Raw genomic sequence first — 16856 nt, 5'->3', positions numbered from 1 at the left:
CTCGTCGCGATTAGGGGCCTTTTGTACCTTGAACGTTCGAAGCCCAGCCTTAGTTTTGGCCTTCTGGACAAAACTTCGGCTTAGGTGCAGCTTCTTAGCCACATCCCTAACGGAGGCGTTCGGATTTCGGTTGAAGGCCCCAACTACGCGGTTGAGATTTTTGGTGTTGTACGGAATACTTTTTCCTTCACTTCTGGGCTTCCGATCGGTGGTCAACCGTTCCTCGAACCACTTAATCACTCGCGACACCGTGGAATTCGCGATTCCCAACGTTTTAGCGATGGAACGATGCGAGAGATCCTTGTTCTCGTGATGAATGCGCAAGATTTTATCACGCACGAGCTGTTCTTTCGACTCCATGTAAATGATGTAAATAATGCACTATGAACTAAATCCACCCAAATTTTCATTAAATTCTACCCAATGGTTAAAAAGTTAGAGCAATTTCATAGTGTGGCAATTTCATCGTGGACACCCTTTATATATATATATATTTTTTTTTTTTTTTGAGATTCCGTTTGACCAAGGCCCAATAGATAGGACGGAGCTCTGGGCTGTTGGAAGGGTTGTGGTCTTTGGGTACCTCAACCACGTTGTTCGCATCGTACCACTCGATTGCCTTTTTCCCATAGTGGCAGCTCGCCAAGTCCGGCCAGAACAGAACAGGTCTATTATGTTGCTTTAGGAATGGAAGAAACCGCTTTTCCAGGCACTTCTGGACGTAGATTTCTTGATGGTTCCTATAGTAATGAAAATGCCGCTTTTTAGACCACACGTGCATATGGCCTGCCAGACGAGATATTTTTTTCGGGAACCTCGATAGTTTGATGGTTTTGAAAATTTCAGCCACCTTTCCTTTTTCTGATGCGGTATAAAACTCCTGTCCCGGAAACTGCTTAAAATCCGCCTTCACATAAGTTTCTTCGATCATGACGACACAGTCGAACTTTATGAGCAGATTCGTATACAGCTTTCCGGACCGCTGCTTTGCCGACGTGTTTTGTTTGTAATCTTGGTTCGCCACCTTCACCATTTTAAACTTTGACAACCCGGCTCGTTTCTTGGCCCGATACACAGTAATATGGGAGACACTGAGCTTGCCAGCGACGTCCCGGATGGATAGGTTAGGTTTCCGCTTATATTTCACCGCCACCTTCTTCGTCGTCGCTGCCACGTCCGGATTACGATTGCCGCCGTTTCCAGGCTTTCTGGTGGTCGACAGACGCACCCCGAACACTTTTAAAACATTTGTCTCGGTCGATTTGGCCACATCCAGCAATGTTGCCAACTTGGCGTGTGAGAACGTCGGATTCTCTTGCAGTGCGAGCAAAATTTTGACACACTGCTCCTCTTGCTTGGACGTCATTTTGAAAACTGGAAAGCACACGGTGAAAACTCATCATAGCAACCATTGTATATACACTCAACTTCCAAATGCAACATTTCAGGTTTTTTATGCTTTTTTAACAGAAACACACCAATTTGAAGTTGACCAATTTTTGCGCGTTTCAAACTTTAATTCAATTTATCTAATTACCTCTAAAAACATCCATATCTATCAGAATGCCTCCATTAAATAGGATGAAACTTACACAGAATATCCTCGAATATTTGTGAAGCAACTAGTGATATTTCACTGTAGCTTGAATTCTGAGTCAACGCTTATTTTTTAGCAATTACCTTACGGATACACACACTTGAATTGTTTTTATTATTTTCCAAAAACATGCGTATCCAACATGATTTAGGAATACTCTCAATTTTGCATGATTTTTACTTGTTATTAAACGATACTGGAAGGCAAGAAAATGTATTTATGTGGTGAAATATGTTGCGAAAATGGTGAAAAAAATCCACTGCCTACAGGTGGGAATCAAACCCACACCTTCCAGTACGCTAGACGGGCGCTCTACCACTATGCTACCGTAGACTTCATACGAAGCGATAATGTCATAGAGACGGTCCAACTCCCTTAGTAAGCGGGATGTGATTCATCATTCCAGCAACACACTCAACCACCACATGTTTGTGTGCCTACCAGTATCGGAGTGAGAGAATTTCATGACGGTTGTTTACCACTCCGATCTGCTCGGCCTGAGACAAGTGGAGGTACAGTCTTGTCCCCACACACTCATGGGATAATTCTGGATCAAAAATAGAAAAGGGCCCATCAGCATTTGTAAACAAACCGTTCTAAAGCCCTTTCCTCGCATAACGAAGGCCGCTCACACAAACCAACACTATAATCGGATAGGGAAAAGTTTCCCCTACCCGATGTTGGTGTTGGTTTGCGTGTGCTGCTTTCTCTTTGTGAGGAAAGGGCTTTAGAACGGTTTGTTTACAAATGCTGATGGGCCCTTTTCCATTGTTAATCCAGAATTGTGACGGATCCATCGAAGAACCGACGTGTCACTGGAGCATTTCGTTTGTCCGCAATTCGATTTGTCAAATGAGTGATTCGATCAATCAAACGGGCGATCAGATCTATCAAAAGAGGTGAGACACAAACCAAGTAAATATAAATGTATCGTGTGTTCGTATCCTTGCTCACGATATGACGCGATCGGATGAGTAGATGGCGGTAGTGTTTAACGTATTTTAAATATGGCGTCTTGGGCAAGCATTTCAATGTGGCTTCTATTAGCTGTCACGTCAGTTCGTCGGTGACGGATCCCCGTCAGTGATCTTTATATTGCAAGGGTAAATGACTAATGTTGAGTCAAATTATTTTTACTTGTTATGAAACGATAGTAGAAGGCAAAAAAAAGATTTTTATCACCATTTTCGCAACATATCTCACACCTTAATTTTGTGGCACCGCCCTCTTTATGAACTTTGGTATGTTGTCCCGATGATGGTCATATACTGAAAACTGATTGGGAAATGCGTGGACAACACTAGCTAAGGAAATCTAATGTAATCTACCCACCACTCGTTTCCAGAGACTCAATCTTGCATCCTCCCCTTCATATCAAGCTAGGGATAGTTAAAAACTTTATTAAGTCGTTGGTTAAGGGGGCGAATTATACCTGTTAACCCTACCCTACGTTTTTAATATGGAGGCGAACCAGCCCAAGGCTGAAAGCCTCCCTAATAAAGATAAATAATAATAATAATACGTTTTTAATCAAATAATAATGTTAATATTGTAGTTCAATAAGGTGAACGTTCCTATAGTTGCGCTAGGTACGTTATAGGCATTAGGCTCCTACCGTATGCGTGATAATGTTTGCACCGTCGTACAAATAAGGTTCCCGTTTCACCTGTGCATACAATGCCTTGGTTTTCTTTGCATGCACGTAACCTATAGCTTATACCGTAGTAGGCTGTGTATAAAAGAAAATGATTTACTTAGTTTGACAGTTGCACCATGACGAAGTGGCATCGTATTCGTGATTCGTAAAAGACATTTCAATCGCCGTGGGAGTGTCCCGGTGGACCGTCAAAAGGGGTTTAGAGCCGAGAAAAGAAAGGACAACTATCCGCGAAGGTGGCCCACAGGTCGTCCGAGGTCAGCTCGGGTTCCGAGGGTTATCGCTGCTATCAAAAGGAAGATTCGGGTGAATCCAGTGCGTTCAATATGGAAAATGGCAAAGGAACACGGGATCAGTGAGTTTATGGCACGAAAGATCGTAAAGGAAGATTGCGGCGCGAAGTCGAGGGTACAGAAAAAAACTCACATGATTACAAACCGCATCCGGGAGCTACGAGTCGAACGATGCAAGAAAATCTTGAACTTCCTTAAGCGAAAAAATCCGGTAATCCTGTTCACCGAGCATGCTTACCGTCGACCCCGTATCAAATTCCAGAACCGACCGGTATATTTGTTCTCTTCCGGTAAAAGACGTGGCCGACGAGCACAAGAACGTGTATCTGACCAAGCATCCTGCTAGCGTTATGGTGTTTGGATTGGTGGCTTCCGATGGCAAAAAATGTTGATGGACCCGGTGTTCATTCCAGAAGGCGACAAGGTGAACACGGAGGTCTACATCGGGATTTTAAGTAAGTATGTTCTTCCGTGGATCAAAGAATAGTACGGTCCGAAGCCAAATGTTGTATTTCAACAAGATGGGGCTCCGTGGCACACTTCGAACCGCACTCAGAAGTGGTTGCAGGAACATCTTCCGTTCTTGGCTTAATCCGCTGGATTACTCAATATGGCGCGTCATGAAGGCCAAAGCCTGTTCTAAACGCCACCCGAGTACAGCAAGCCTCAGACAAACATTGACCCGTACCTGTAGAGAAATGGTTCCAGACTACATTATTAGAACCTGCCGTGTATTTCCGGAAGCGTGTGGATGCCGTAATTGCAGCAAGTGGAAACTCGATCGATGATTAACATAGTTGAAGACTGTGAGAAACATCCCTCTTTGAATAAATTAAAAAAAAAACTCGCAAACGAAACTTTTGAGATTTTTTTTAAATTTTGACATTACTCAATGGTGCAAACATTATCACGCATACGGTATAGTTGTGTATGGGGTCTCGATGCACAACTATAGGAACCTAACCTTTATAACGTACCGCAACTTTAGGAGTGTTTACCCTACACTCTTTTCATATTCAGCAAAGCTTGGGTTTTACTGACACCGGTGGTGTAGTGGTAAGCGTGACTGCCTCTCACTCCAAAAGACCTGACTCTGATCACGCCTTCCTTTGGAAGGGAAGTAAAGCCGTTGGTTCCCGGTCCATGAGTTGATGGATCGATATGCAGGGTCTAGACGTGGGAGCTGCCTCCCTGGCTTCGGTAGAATTGGTACTCAGTACGGAAAACAAAAGATTGGGCTGTTTGAAATGTTGATCCCTTGGCGTAGAAGTGCATGGATTGTGTCATTTTCTTAAATGCTATGTCATCAGACGTAAACACCTTCTCCTAAAACATAATATTATTAACAAATGCTCCTCCAACGGCGCCGGTGGTGTAGTGGTAAGCGTGATTACCTCTCACCCCAGCAGGCCTGGGTTCAATCCCAGTCGGCGCCGCCGGGATGTTCTGAGGCATAACATCTCTGATCACGCCTTCCTTCGGATGGGAAGTAAAGCCGTTGGTCCCCGGTTCATGAGTTGATGGGTCGATAGGTAGGGTCCAGGTGTGGGACCTGCCTTCCTGGCACGTCGGTAGCATTGGTGCTCAGCACGGAAAACAAGATCGACGGAAAAAACAAACCAAAGGAAAAAAAAAAACAAATGCTCCTTTTGGATTACAAATAAGCTACGCATAAATGATTTTGGATCATTTTACATCTTCATTTGAATTTCTTAACGTGACACCATAATTGTGTACCCATGTACTTTTGAACGAATGGTTCGGTTGTGGCCACCAATATATGATAAGGAAGACGAGTAAGTAAGAGCATCAAACGATTTCACGTACCCATAGTATTGAATGTTTCCACAGTGATAAAAAAAATGTGCCTTTTTCGTAACGGGACACCATAATAATGGGGCTATTTATGAAACTATTAAAAATTGAAGCGAAATACATTATTATAATAAATATATGAAGACAGCATACAACATTAGTTTAATATCTTTCTTTTCCTCATCTTTCTTCTTAACATAATCTGTAAGTACAGAATGGAATTTGACTTCGCACGTTCATAATGTCAAAACATCTCATGCTCATAATGCATGTATTTTGATAGACTGTCTCAATAATTAGCAATGCATTTTTAAATAAAATAAGTGTTATTCTCGTAGTTACATACACTGTCTATCATATTTTCTAAAGCTCGGGCCATGATATTCAGTTTGAAATCGTTATCCCTCGGCCTGAAAGTGCGTGGATTGTGTCTACAGCCCATGATAAGAACGGACATTACATTAGTTGCAAGAAAACATGCAGGGGATGTAATAAATCGACCCTTACCTTTGATGTCCATGCCATTTGTTTTGCGAGCACCTATTTAATTTGACTACAACCCCGAACATTTCAGTGTTCACTCGGCTGTCGACAGAAGCAGGCCACTCTCGATGTATGTTACGCGATCGTCTGCTTACTCGGCAGCATTTATTGTGTGGTCCTTCTCATTGTTATTCATCAGCAGTTCTTTCGATCGATGCGTCGTCAACTTTGGAAAGCAACCGTTTAGTGATGAGTGTGTGAGTGCTGACCACGTTTTGAGTCCATTGCTGAAATGGAAGCGCTCTGTCTCCTCCTTGGCAATACTGCCATACAATGAAACCACTGGAAGTGGCTCCCGTTCTGATGGAGGAGGTTTATTGGCTACCCGAAGATAAAGTGTCTAGTGTGTTGCACCTTTTGACTATGAATTGAATTTTTTTTATAGTTAACTTTGGCTCTATAAAGATTATTCAATTGAACCTAAAAAAAATAAAAAAATAAACTGAACATTTACTCTCAGTAAAGTGTTGGTTCTCAGTAAACGTACTTCATTAATAGATCGCAATCAACCAGAAATGGATTCATATGTACGTACAATCAAGAAATAATATATTGATCATGTTTCATTGAAAATTTTTCTTCAGCATGTTTTCTATACACAAATGAACTATTTTCCGGGGTGCTCTCGATAGAAAACGCTAATGCCGCGGGTACACTTGTATGACAATTATGACCATGAGCAATTATGAGCAAATTCATGGTCACACTTGGATATTTTTTGGATGTGCTCATGATTTATTATTATACAAATAATGTTCATGCTCATAGTTTGTCATACAAGTGTATAAGCGGCATAATCTTGATTTGTTTCTAGGAGAATTAAATGTAACTACCTGGTCTTCTTGAAAGACTGCGTCGTCGACAAAAAGTACAATGTCATCCAGTCATTTGACGAATCTTTTGAACATAGTTGGTAATGAACTTTACTCCTCTTGTATATTGTACGTTGAATGATTTGCATTGTACGCTTTGAGGTGATCAAAAACCGTAATTAATTACATAAAATACACAACTTTATGTCACAACATCCCTGCAAACAAATAAACGCAATTCCAAGCCACCAAAGCCATCCTGTAACTCCACTGACGTGACAATCTCCAATTTTCATATTATCTATCTTTCTGGCACACAACCACAGTCCCTACCGGTAAGCCGGTGACGACGATCGCCCACAACACATCCGCCACGTCGGTGTACATCTCGTGGAAACCCCCACCGCCGGAGACGATTCTGGGAGAATTTCTCGGCTACCGGATAACGTACCGAGCGCGGGACAAAGGCACCGACGACGATGTCAAGGAAATCTACATCCGGGACAGCATGGTGGAGGTGAGTTTCTTTTCTCTTTATTTAGATTTCAAACAATGAAGCAATATATCGCATCGGTCGTCGTCGCTTCGGGAAGAAACTTGGTTTGGGGGTTTGATTTACACACAGCCTCTCCTCCAAGACATTTGATTGAAACGGGTTCGTACCTACATATTCGAGCGAATTGTGGTTAGCTTGGTTTGATGATGCAGAGTGATTGGCAAGATTCACACGGGAACAAAGACACGTGAATTCCCCAAGGAGCAAATATTGATAGATATTGCCCCACAAGCGGAATGAAGTGTTCTAGGTGTTTGTTTAATAGTAACAAAGTTTGCCCATGTATCTGCACATACAAAACTGAATATCCTTATGAACTAGATAGAGCATGAGCGTCAAATAATATCAACATGAGAGTCTGGCAGGATCATAGTAATCAAAGTGAGTATGATTGCCCTCGTCTGTGCACGCCAATGCATGCAACCTCTAGAAGGAAATACTAGCTACATCAATCTTCATCGTCCAGATTGGCTGGGGCAGCAAAATGTGTATTGTGAATGTCTTTTACGGAAAGACAAATGCGAATGCATTGGCTTGTTTATCTTTTCGGTTGGCTGAAGCACTCAAAACAATCCACTAGCAATGATGTCTGCTAATGTTGGCCATAAATAAACTTATCATTGTCAGTTTGCGAAATGCTGCACCTCTTTTGGTCCAACACAGTGCTTTCAACATGTCAGATGTCCCATATTGATTATTCCATTAGTGCCTCGTACGTTGGAAATCGGGGGCAGGGCAGAGTTCATAGGCATTTTCTAATTATACCCACCTACGGAGCTCCGCCAACTTTTAGGATGAAAGCAAACAAAATCCACTATCGGTGTAAACACGAGCTGTTCCAGCGTGGGAAGCATGACTAGAATCGAAAAGTTTCCACCTGAATGCCAGTCAAAAAGATGAGTAGTTCGTAGAGGGACCACCAACAATCAAAAGCATTATGGGGCCTAATAAATGTATTCAGCTTTCATCTCATTTGATTGGTAGCTTAATGGAATAATGCATAATTAAACATAAATAAAAGGAAATTGGTAGCTCAAGTACGACGACGAACTAAAATGTCGAAGCCTGAATTGCTCTGCTGAAATACGTGCATGTGTGAACCGATTAGTAGCTCAGCCTAGGCAGCATCCGGTTAGGGGCGTGGTTTGGTGCCATGATCTAAAGTGTCGAAGTGGAAGCGAGGGACTTTTCGGTGACGTTCCTACCGAGTATAGGCGATCGTTTATCGGGAAATGTCACTTCCTGATTTAAATTACAGATTACCTTAATTCTAGCTTCAATGGAAGTCAGCTTACTGAGCGGAAAAGCGGCATAGATTTGTGTTTCATGGAAATGGATATGAAACTGCTGTTAGTGGCTACTGTTGATGTCCTCTAGTTTCATGTAATTAGGGACGAGGCAGCACCAGTAATGTCGACTCCCGTTTTCCGATACTGCTTTTTTGAATGCCGAAACATTAAACCTGGTTTTATGTGTCCAAGGTAACCTTTATTGCAGTTAATGCAAGTTTTTACATCCTCAATGATCTAGCAAACTTCGTTTATCTAGATAATGGGAATCAAAAATGGGTAAGATGCCAAGGCACACTGGGGCAGAATGGTACATTTGCTGGACAAAAAACTTAGCACTCCTCGCTGCTTTTTTCTCCGGTTAAAGAGAGAAGTTTTCACTTCTAGGCCGAAAGTTCTTTCGTTGACCAGGGTTTTACATATCCCTTTCAATACCGGACTTTTGGCTAATTTTGCCTTTTCTATTAGCTAGGATTCCAATCACCCTTGAAAGGGTAAATTTGTGTTGTTTAGACCTTATATACTATGCCCTCTCAGATCTGGAATTGCTCCGTTATTTTGTAAATTTATTTCTTTTTGTTCTGATATGGCCCTACAAATAAGAATGTGAACATTTGTAACGTTTAATCATTATAACTATATCCTTCGTTAAGGATAAACAGAAAGGGAAAGCTCAACTTAACTGAATTCGACCTTTTGTCCCTTTTTGAACCATTCGTCCAGTTGTCTATTGGACTTTTGTACCCCTTCTTCAATGGTGTTATCGAAGAGAGCTGGTACCGATAGATTGATAGAAACTTACAATGCAGGATGATTGCCATCGGCGCTTATCAAGAGCTCTGAGGCTTCAAGAACAGGACTTTTCAGAGCTGCAGCTTCATTCCACAGCACGAGATCAAGAAACTGAGAGTTTCTATTCAGTATAGTGTTGATTTGTGTTGAACCACGCAGGCTGAAATCATCCAGAATCTAGATCAAGCAGTACCCCCCTTTTCCCCTTATCCAACCGTGCTTCACCAACCCCAGTTCTACCTAGTAGGTATTGTTGGGATAATTAAGATTATATGTATGAATGTCAACTCGACAGTAGGGAATTCATTCAGAATATATTTTTGAATAAAGCATTTGTACTGGATCTGGTGATAGTTGCTTGCAAATACTTAACGCTTGAAATGAGCACACAATATGATCCGGAGCAGCTGGCTAATGGTGAATATACTGCTTCCGGTTCACCGGCTGTATCATACAAGCTCCCACTCTGGTGCATTCCCTTTTGTGAATGCTCTGAAAGAGCTGCATCCTCGATGATGCGACACAATAGAACAAGCAGGTACACGTGCGCTCCTCCATCCATGGCGGAAGTTGTCTAATCCATAATGAATGCAAACCGTCGGTGCTTTCCTACAATCATCGGCTATAAAATTAATTAATCAATAATTTATTCGTTTAATAGAAATTTCGAAGTAATTAATTTATGCCACCACCGTGGTGGCGGCAACAACAGCGGCACTGCGTGCGCTTTTCAGTTCAAACATTGTACCATGCCATGATACTATTGAAATCGCATAAGAGGAAGTAGCAGCACATTGACATAGAAACACATATTTACGAGTAGTGCTGCAGTCGATATAATCAGGATATGCCGGGAAGTTCTCAGTTCAGCAGCAGTTATTATGATAATAAGGTCATAGAATATTCGCTTATTTTCACATCAGCTTGAATAGCTCTGTTAATACGGCATCCATGTAGAAAGTAACCTAAAATTTGCTGCTTGATTTTGATATTTTATTGATTAATTTACGAAGTAAATACATTTACTTTTAATTAAATCACGTTAAATACACCCGACATTGCTCGGGAAAGTTAGTAGAAATAATAAACTTATTCATTTCTCACCTGTTTCTATCTTAGGGGCTGTTCATAAACTACGTAGACATACATATTTTTTTTTTTAATTTGTATGGGCCGTGGACTTATCCTTTATTTTGTTATTAAACCCAATTTGAAAGGGAAACTAAACGTTGTTTATCTGTTTATCTTCGCAAACTACTGACAATGTTTACCGTAATGGCGAGTTATGTTTCCCAATGCTTCTATTATTCTATACGCTATACTCTTGCTTAATCTTAACAAAGACACCCTTTCTCTTTATTTATCGGCGACACTCAATCTCTCATACCACGACGGATACCTGGGGTGAGAGGTAATCACGCTTACCACTACACCACCGGAGCAGATATCATGATGCAGTGTTGCCAGTTTCGCATATGCGGTAATACAACAGTCCATGTCTCTTTTTTTTTAGCTAGTTCGTTTATTTGGTAGGCTCAATCGCGTTAGCTTTACGGAGCCGATAGTTCATTGTTCTTTGTAACAAAATTCACTTAATTCTATGTCTAGTAGGAGTTGGGCCGAATACTCGCGGCTTACTCGAGGTTAGAGAGGTACATTGTCGAAGGATAGGATCAGGGGAGGAGCTTGGGGGTAAGGTTTCGTTGTCTCATCAGAGTGTTGTCGCCAGTATGAATGGTAGTGCGATTCTAGTTTCGTCTGGAGTTCAACCGGCTATGGTGTCCAGTGGGCGACGATGAGACTCATCGAGACGGGGGGACAAGACAAACAAAAACTATTAAAGAGAGACAAAAGACAAAGGAATTAAATTCTTATAGTAGACATTTGAAGAAACACATAAACCGACTGCATATAGCAGATATCGCGAGTTCCCAACACGTCTCTGATAGGAACATAGGGTTGTCTTCCTTGGGCCTCAAGGGTATTCAAAGTCGCTCTTTGGCGGCGTCATTATCCGTACATTGCCAAACTGCGTGATCGATGTCGTCGTAATCGTTTCCACACCGACATATGTTGCTGTCCACGAGGTTTATTCTATTGAGATGCGCATCTAGCGAGTAGTGGTTGGACATAAGTCAACTCATCACGCAAATGAAGTCACGACTTAAGTCCAAGCCTTTAAACCACGCTCTCGAAGAAACATTAGGAATAATTGAATGTAACCACCGTCCAAGATTTCCATTGTCCCAATCGGTTTGCCAACTCGAAAGGTTACTCTGACGCACTAAATGGTAAAATTCATCGTGTGAAATTTGCCTGTCATAAAATTCGCCTTTCTGCGCGCCCACCATTGCGAGAGAGTCCGCCTTCTCATTGCCTGGGATTGAGCAATGTGAGGGGACCCATACAAAGGTAATCATATATGATCTTTCGACCAGCACACTCATCTGCTCCCTTACCTTTGAAAGGAAATAAGATGAGTGCCTACTTGGTTTCATCGACCGAATAGCCTCAATTGAACTGAGACTATCCGAGAAGATGAAGTAATGGTCTGCGGGCATGTTGGAAATCATCCGCGAAGTTGATTGCTGCCAGCTCAGCAACATAAACGGAACAAGGTTCCTGGAGTTTGTGGAAGGCGCTAGAGTTTTCATTGAAGACACCGAAGCCAGTGGATCCATTGAGACGTGACCCGTCTGTAAAATATCTTTTCACGCAATTGACGTGTTGGTAGTCCATGTCTCGTGTCTCGTGGTACACATAGTAGAAAAAGAAGGAGTGAGCGTGTGTTTTTTTGTTCGGAGACGATTTTCCCAAGAACAAGCTCATCTCCTATTGGGAAGATTTCCCAAACGCGTTGCGAGTGCAAGTACGCATCTTCCCAGTGCACCGCGAGTGAAAACCAGCTCCGTGGCTGTCAGTCCGCATCGTGCTCTCTTGCCGTGCGGATCTATTTGCTTTTTGCTGAAGGAAGTGTTACTACTACCTAAAGCTACAACAAATTTAAACAGCACTTTTCAGTGCTCAACCTGTAAAAAATGTTGTACCTTGTTCAACTCTTATTCCTCTTCGATCCTTGTTTGGACCCTACCCGAGGTAATCCTTCTTGGATATCGATTTGGAAAATTCCTCTTCGATCCTTCAGATTCTTATAGTAATCTGCTTGGAAGTCGATTTGGATAAGAATTTACTGCCGCCATAGTGCCTAAACGCAAAAGAAAGGGGCAAACTCTTGACCCCCCTTCTGATGAAATTAATTTGAGTAATCAATTTGATTTGCTCACGGATGATGAGAATGATCCATCATCCAAGAAAAATTCTAGTAAACTTTCCCGGCTTAATGCCAAGAAGGAAAAGATTCCCCCTATTGTGATAACCACTACCGATTTTCATGCTCTTCGCATGGAACTTTTGAATTTCGTGAAAGTTAAGTTTTCACTACAAATTGGACGTCGGGGTGAATGCCGTGTATTGGCTGAAACCTTGGACGGATTTAAATGTCTTCTCAAGTATCTTACTGAGAAGAAGCACAATTTTTTTACTTACGACACCAAAACTGAACGTGTGTTCAAGGTTGTCATGAAAGGACTGCCCAGTGGTGAATCCCTGGATCAGATTACAGATGAACTGGCAAAATTACTTGGAGTTGTGCCACTCCAAGTAATCAAAATGAAAATGAAATCCCGTCCTGGCGATTCGCGCACCGGGATTTCTAATGATTTTTATTTAGTTCACTTCAAATCTAGTGAACTAAACAACCTTAAGGCCTTAGAAAAAGCTAGCCTTATGCTCCATGTCCGAGTGAAGTGGGAACACTTCAGGAAGACTGGAGGAAATTTCCAAAACCTCACCCAGTGCCGTAAGTGCCAGGGATGGGGTCACGGAACTAAAAATTGCTACATGCCAGCTAAATGCATGAATTGTGGTGATTCCTCTCACGCAAAGGACGACCGTCCTGTGAAGGAAGATCCTAAGAAATTTAAATGTTCAAATTGTGGTGAAAACCACAAATCCAATTTTTGGGAATGTAAGAATCGCAAAGCGATCCTACAATCTCGTTCTAACCGTCAGGTAGGAAACGCTCTACGTTTCCGACCAGGTACAAATTCCTCTGCTGTTAACAACGGTCAGCGAGGAACAAATTCTACATTCGTACCCGTAGGTACAAATATCTCCCCTGCTTCAAATGTTTCATCTGTACCTACTCCCCTCGCTGCTAACAATGTTCAGCGAGTTAATGGAGCTACCTATGCTGCTATTGCATCGGGTAGAAATCAAAATACTAACCACCGTTCTAACGGAAATTTTGACAATTTTGACTTAGGAAGCATTACTGCCCCCAAAATGGAATTTTTACAGAATACATTAATTGACATGATTTCTGATATGCTTAAATCTAACTCCATGTTTGATGCTATTCAAACTGGAGTAAAATTTGCAAATAATATTGTCATGACTTTAAAATTCAGTAATGGATTTTAAAGCATTAAATATTGTAAATTGGAATGCTCGATCTCTTAAAGATAATGAAGACGAGCTATTTAACTTTTTGATAGTTCATAACGTGCATATTGCCGTTATAACTGAAACGTTCCTTAAACCTGCCCATAAGGTTAAGAAGGACGCAAATTACTTGATTTATAGAAATGATCGTCTTGATGGACCCTGTGGTCGCCACCATTATTCATAGACGAATCAAACATAAAATTCTTTCTTCATTTGAAACCAAAGTTTTTGAAACTTTGGGAGTTTCTGTTGAAACAAAATTTGGACAACTTACGTTTATAGCTGCCTATTTGCCATTCCAATGCGTAGGCCAGCAAAAGAATTTTCTCAAGGGTGACCTCCAGAAACTTACCCGTCATAGGTCTAAATTCTTCATTATTGGTGATTTTAATGCAAAACACCGCTCATGGAATAATGCTCAAAGCAATTCCAATGGTAATATTCTGTTTGATGATTGTTCTGCAGGTTATTACACTATTCAATATCCAAACAGCCCAACATGCTTTTCTTTTGCAAGAAATCCCTCCACTATTGATTTGGTCTTAACTGATTCATGTCAACTTTGTAGCCAATTGGTTACCCATGCTGACTTCGGTTCTGATCACCTTCCAGTACTTTTGAAATATCCCAAGAAATAATTTCTAATCCCAACAGCTCTACTTTCAATTACCATAGAGCTGATTGGGAGCAGTATCGAACATTTATGGAATATAACTTCGATCCAAACATTCTTTTGCAAACCAAAGATGAAATTAATTATGCTCTTGAATCTCTGACTACTTCTATTGTTGAAGCAAGAGCTGCCTCAGTACCAAAATGCGAGGTTAAATTCGATTCAATTATAATAGACGATGATCTTCAGCTCTTGATCCGTCTTAAAAATGTCCGTAGGAGACAATATCAAAGAACACGCGATCCTGCCATGAAAGTTATTTGGCGGGATTTGCAAAAACAAATTAAAAAGCGATTCTCTGCCCTGAGGAACAAAACTTTTGAAAATAATATTTCTAAATTAGACCCGAGTTCCAAACCCTTTTGGAAACTCACAAAAATTTTGAAAAAACCTCAAAAGCCTATTCCAGCGCTTAAAGAAGGTGGTAAAATTTTGATCACAAATTTGGAAAAAGCTCAGAAACTTGCTAAGCAATTCGAGAGTTCCCATAATTTCAGTTTGGGTCTTACTAGTCCTATTGAGAATCAGGTTGCTCGGGATTTTCTGAATATTTTCTCTCGGGAAAATATTTTTGATGATTCCTGGGGGACTGATTTGGACGAAGTAAGGTCTATAACTAAAAATTTTCAAAATATGAAAGCTCCAGGTGATGATGGAATTTTCTATATCCTCATCAAAAAACTCCCAGAGAGTACCTTGTCTTTCTTGGTAAAATTATTTAACAGATGTTTCCATTTGGCATACTTTCCTGATAAATGGAAAAATGCAAAAGTTGTTCCAATTTTGAAGCCGGATAAAAATCCAGCTGAAGCTTCTAGCTACCGTCCAATAAGTTTGCTTTCTTCAATAAGTAAACTTTTTGAAAAGATAATTTTGAATAGAATGATGCTTCAGTAGACCAGTAGGGAAATTTTCAGGTTGTCAAAATTTGCACCGGCTGGAGCGGGAATCGAACCCTCACTTCGTGGCACTCACAAAACGCCTGAACGACGGGTAAAGTCGCATGACCACGAAGCCCTCAAAGATTGGAGGAACTCTACTCAGAATTAGCTTGAAATTCTCGTTCGATTTCACAAGGAATTCACCTTACACTTCACCGTGAACTATTTTCAGGTCCTAACCTTAAAATTCCAATAATGTCCAACATTGATAGACTTTATTAATAGTAGCAAGTTTGGCTTTTAATTTTTACCATATAAATCAATTGCAGTGATATTTTTAAAGCAACATGTTTAAAAAATCTGGGAAAATCTGGAACATATTTCAAAAATCTGGAAATATACGTAGTCTGTCTGTGTATCTGGCAAGACGACTAAAAATCTGGAAAATCCAGATAAATCTGGAATACTGGCAACGCTGGTTGTGAGCATAAATTTTTGCCTTGAGACATAGGAAGCGGAACACTTTTTTACTTTTTCCTGATAAATTGATTCATCTGAGATGCTGCAAAACTTAATGTACAGTTGAAAAATTTAATTCTGTCACGTTTTGGAAAAGATCCTGCTGGTGTTCAGGAATATTTTTGTTGAGAAAAATGAACAATTAGAAAAGTGCCTTAGTGGTTATGATCTTCCGGATTTCTTGTGTGTGAATAGTTAAGGTGCAAACCAGTTCAGATTTGTGGAAAATCGTACAATAAGACAATTGCCGATGGAAATTGGCAAGATTTTGAATGAAAAATGCTGTTCTTTGCGTTGGAGAAAATACTTATTCTGATGTAAACAAACGGTTTGGTTGACGTTTCTTCTCGAATTCGCGTGGCGCACTCAACGTTGGTGGTGCATTAAAAAGGCGTATAGACGTCTAAAATTGCATTTCTTTTCGTTGTTTTGTTTCACCCAAATCCGAACGTCCTTGGGGGAAGTACCCTTGCTCGAGGCCGCCCGCTATAGGCTGGCAGGTAAGCCGCAGCTTACAACTTCCACACACTATAAATTGTTGATGTCGAAATTATGGAATCATTTGATGCTATAATGATATTTAGAACTTGTAAGTTACAAGAAGAGATTGAAAATTGTGTGTTTGACACATCAAACCCTTCAATTCCGCTTTCAGAGAGTCATATGTTTATCTCAATTTGGCCAAGATCTCAGAACATTAATGTCCCTCTCTGAACTTCAAGAAAGACTTTGAACCTTCTCGACGAATTTTCTTAAACATCGGGCACTCTGCTACTCAATAACATTTGTTTTTAGAAAAGTGCGTGGCTATAGGATCTTATGGCGAAACGAAGGGATATATCCAAGCGTATTTTCAATGGATTTCCGCTCGTTTTGAGCTGTGGTTCAGTTTTCCGCTCTTATCAGTTTCGATGGAAGTTTAG

General features: G+C 40.9%; 1 protein-coding gene across 1 annotated transcript in view; it reads left to right on the top strand.

Annotated features, from left to right (window-relative positions):
* The window catches only part of Ptp99A (Protein tyrosine phosphatase 99A), a 482762-nt gene that overhangs the window by 316198 nt on the left and 149708 nt on the right, over nt 1-16856 (top strand). The window contains exon 7 of the mRNA XM_065218483.1: nt 7044-7234. Coding sequence (XP_065074555.1) covers nt 7044-7234 — 191 coding nt within the window. The remainder of the gene's footprint in view (nt 1-7043; nt 7235-16856) is intronic.

The sequence above is a fragment of the Ochlerotatus camptorhynchus genome, unplaced genomic scaffold (genome assembly GCF_037179485.1).
Source record: "Ochlerotatus camptorhynchus isolate MF236.1 unplaced genomic scaffold, CSIRO-AGI_Acam_v1.1 ptg000087l, whole genome shotgun sequence".
NCBI classification, from domain to species: domain Eukaryota; kingdom Metazoa; phylum Arthropoda; class Insecta; order Diptera; family Culicidae; genus Ochlerotatus; species Ochlerotatus camptorhynchus.
The sequence above is the reverse complement of the archived record's forward strand: the minus strand, read 5'-3'. Positions and strand labels throughout refer to the sequence as shown.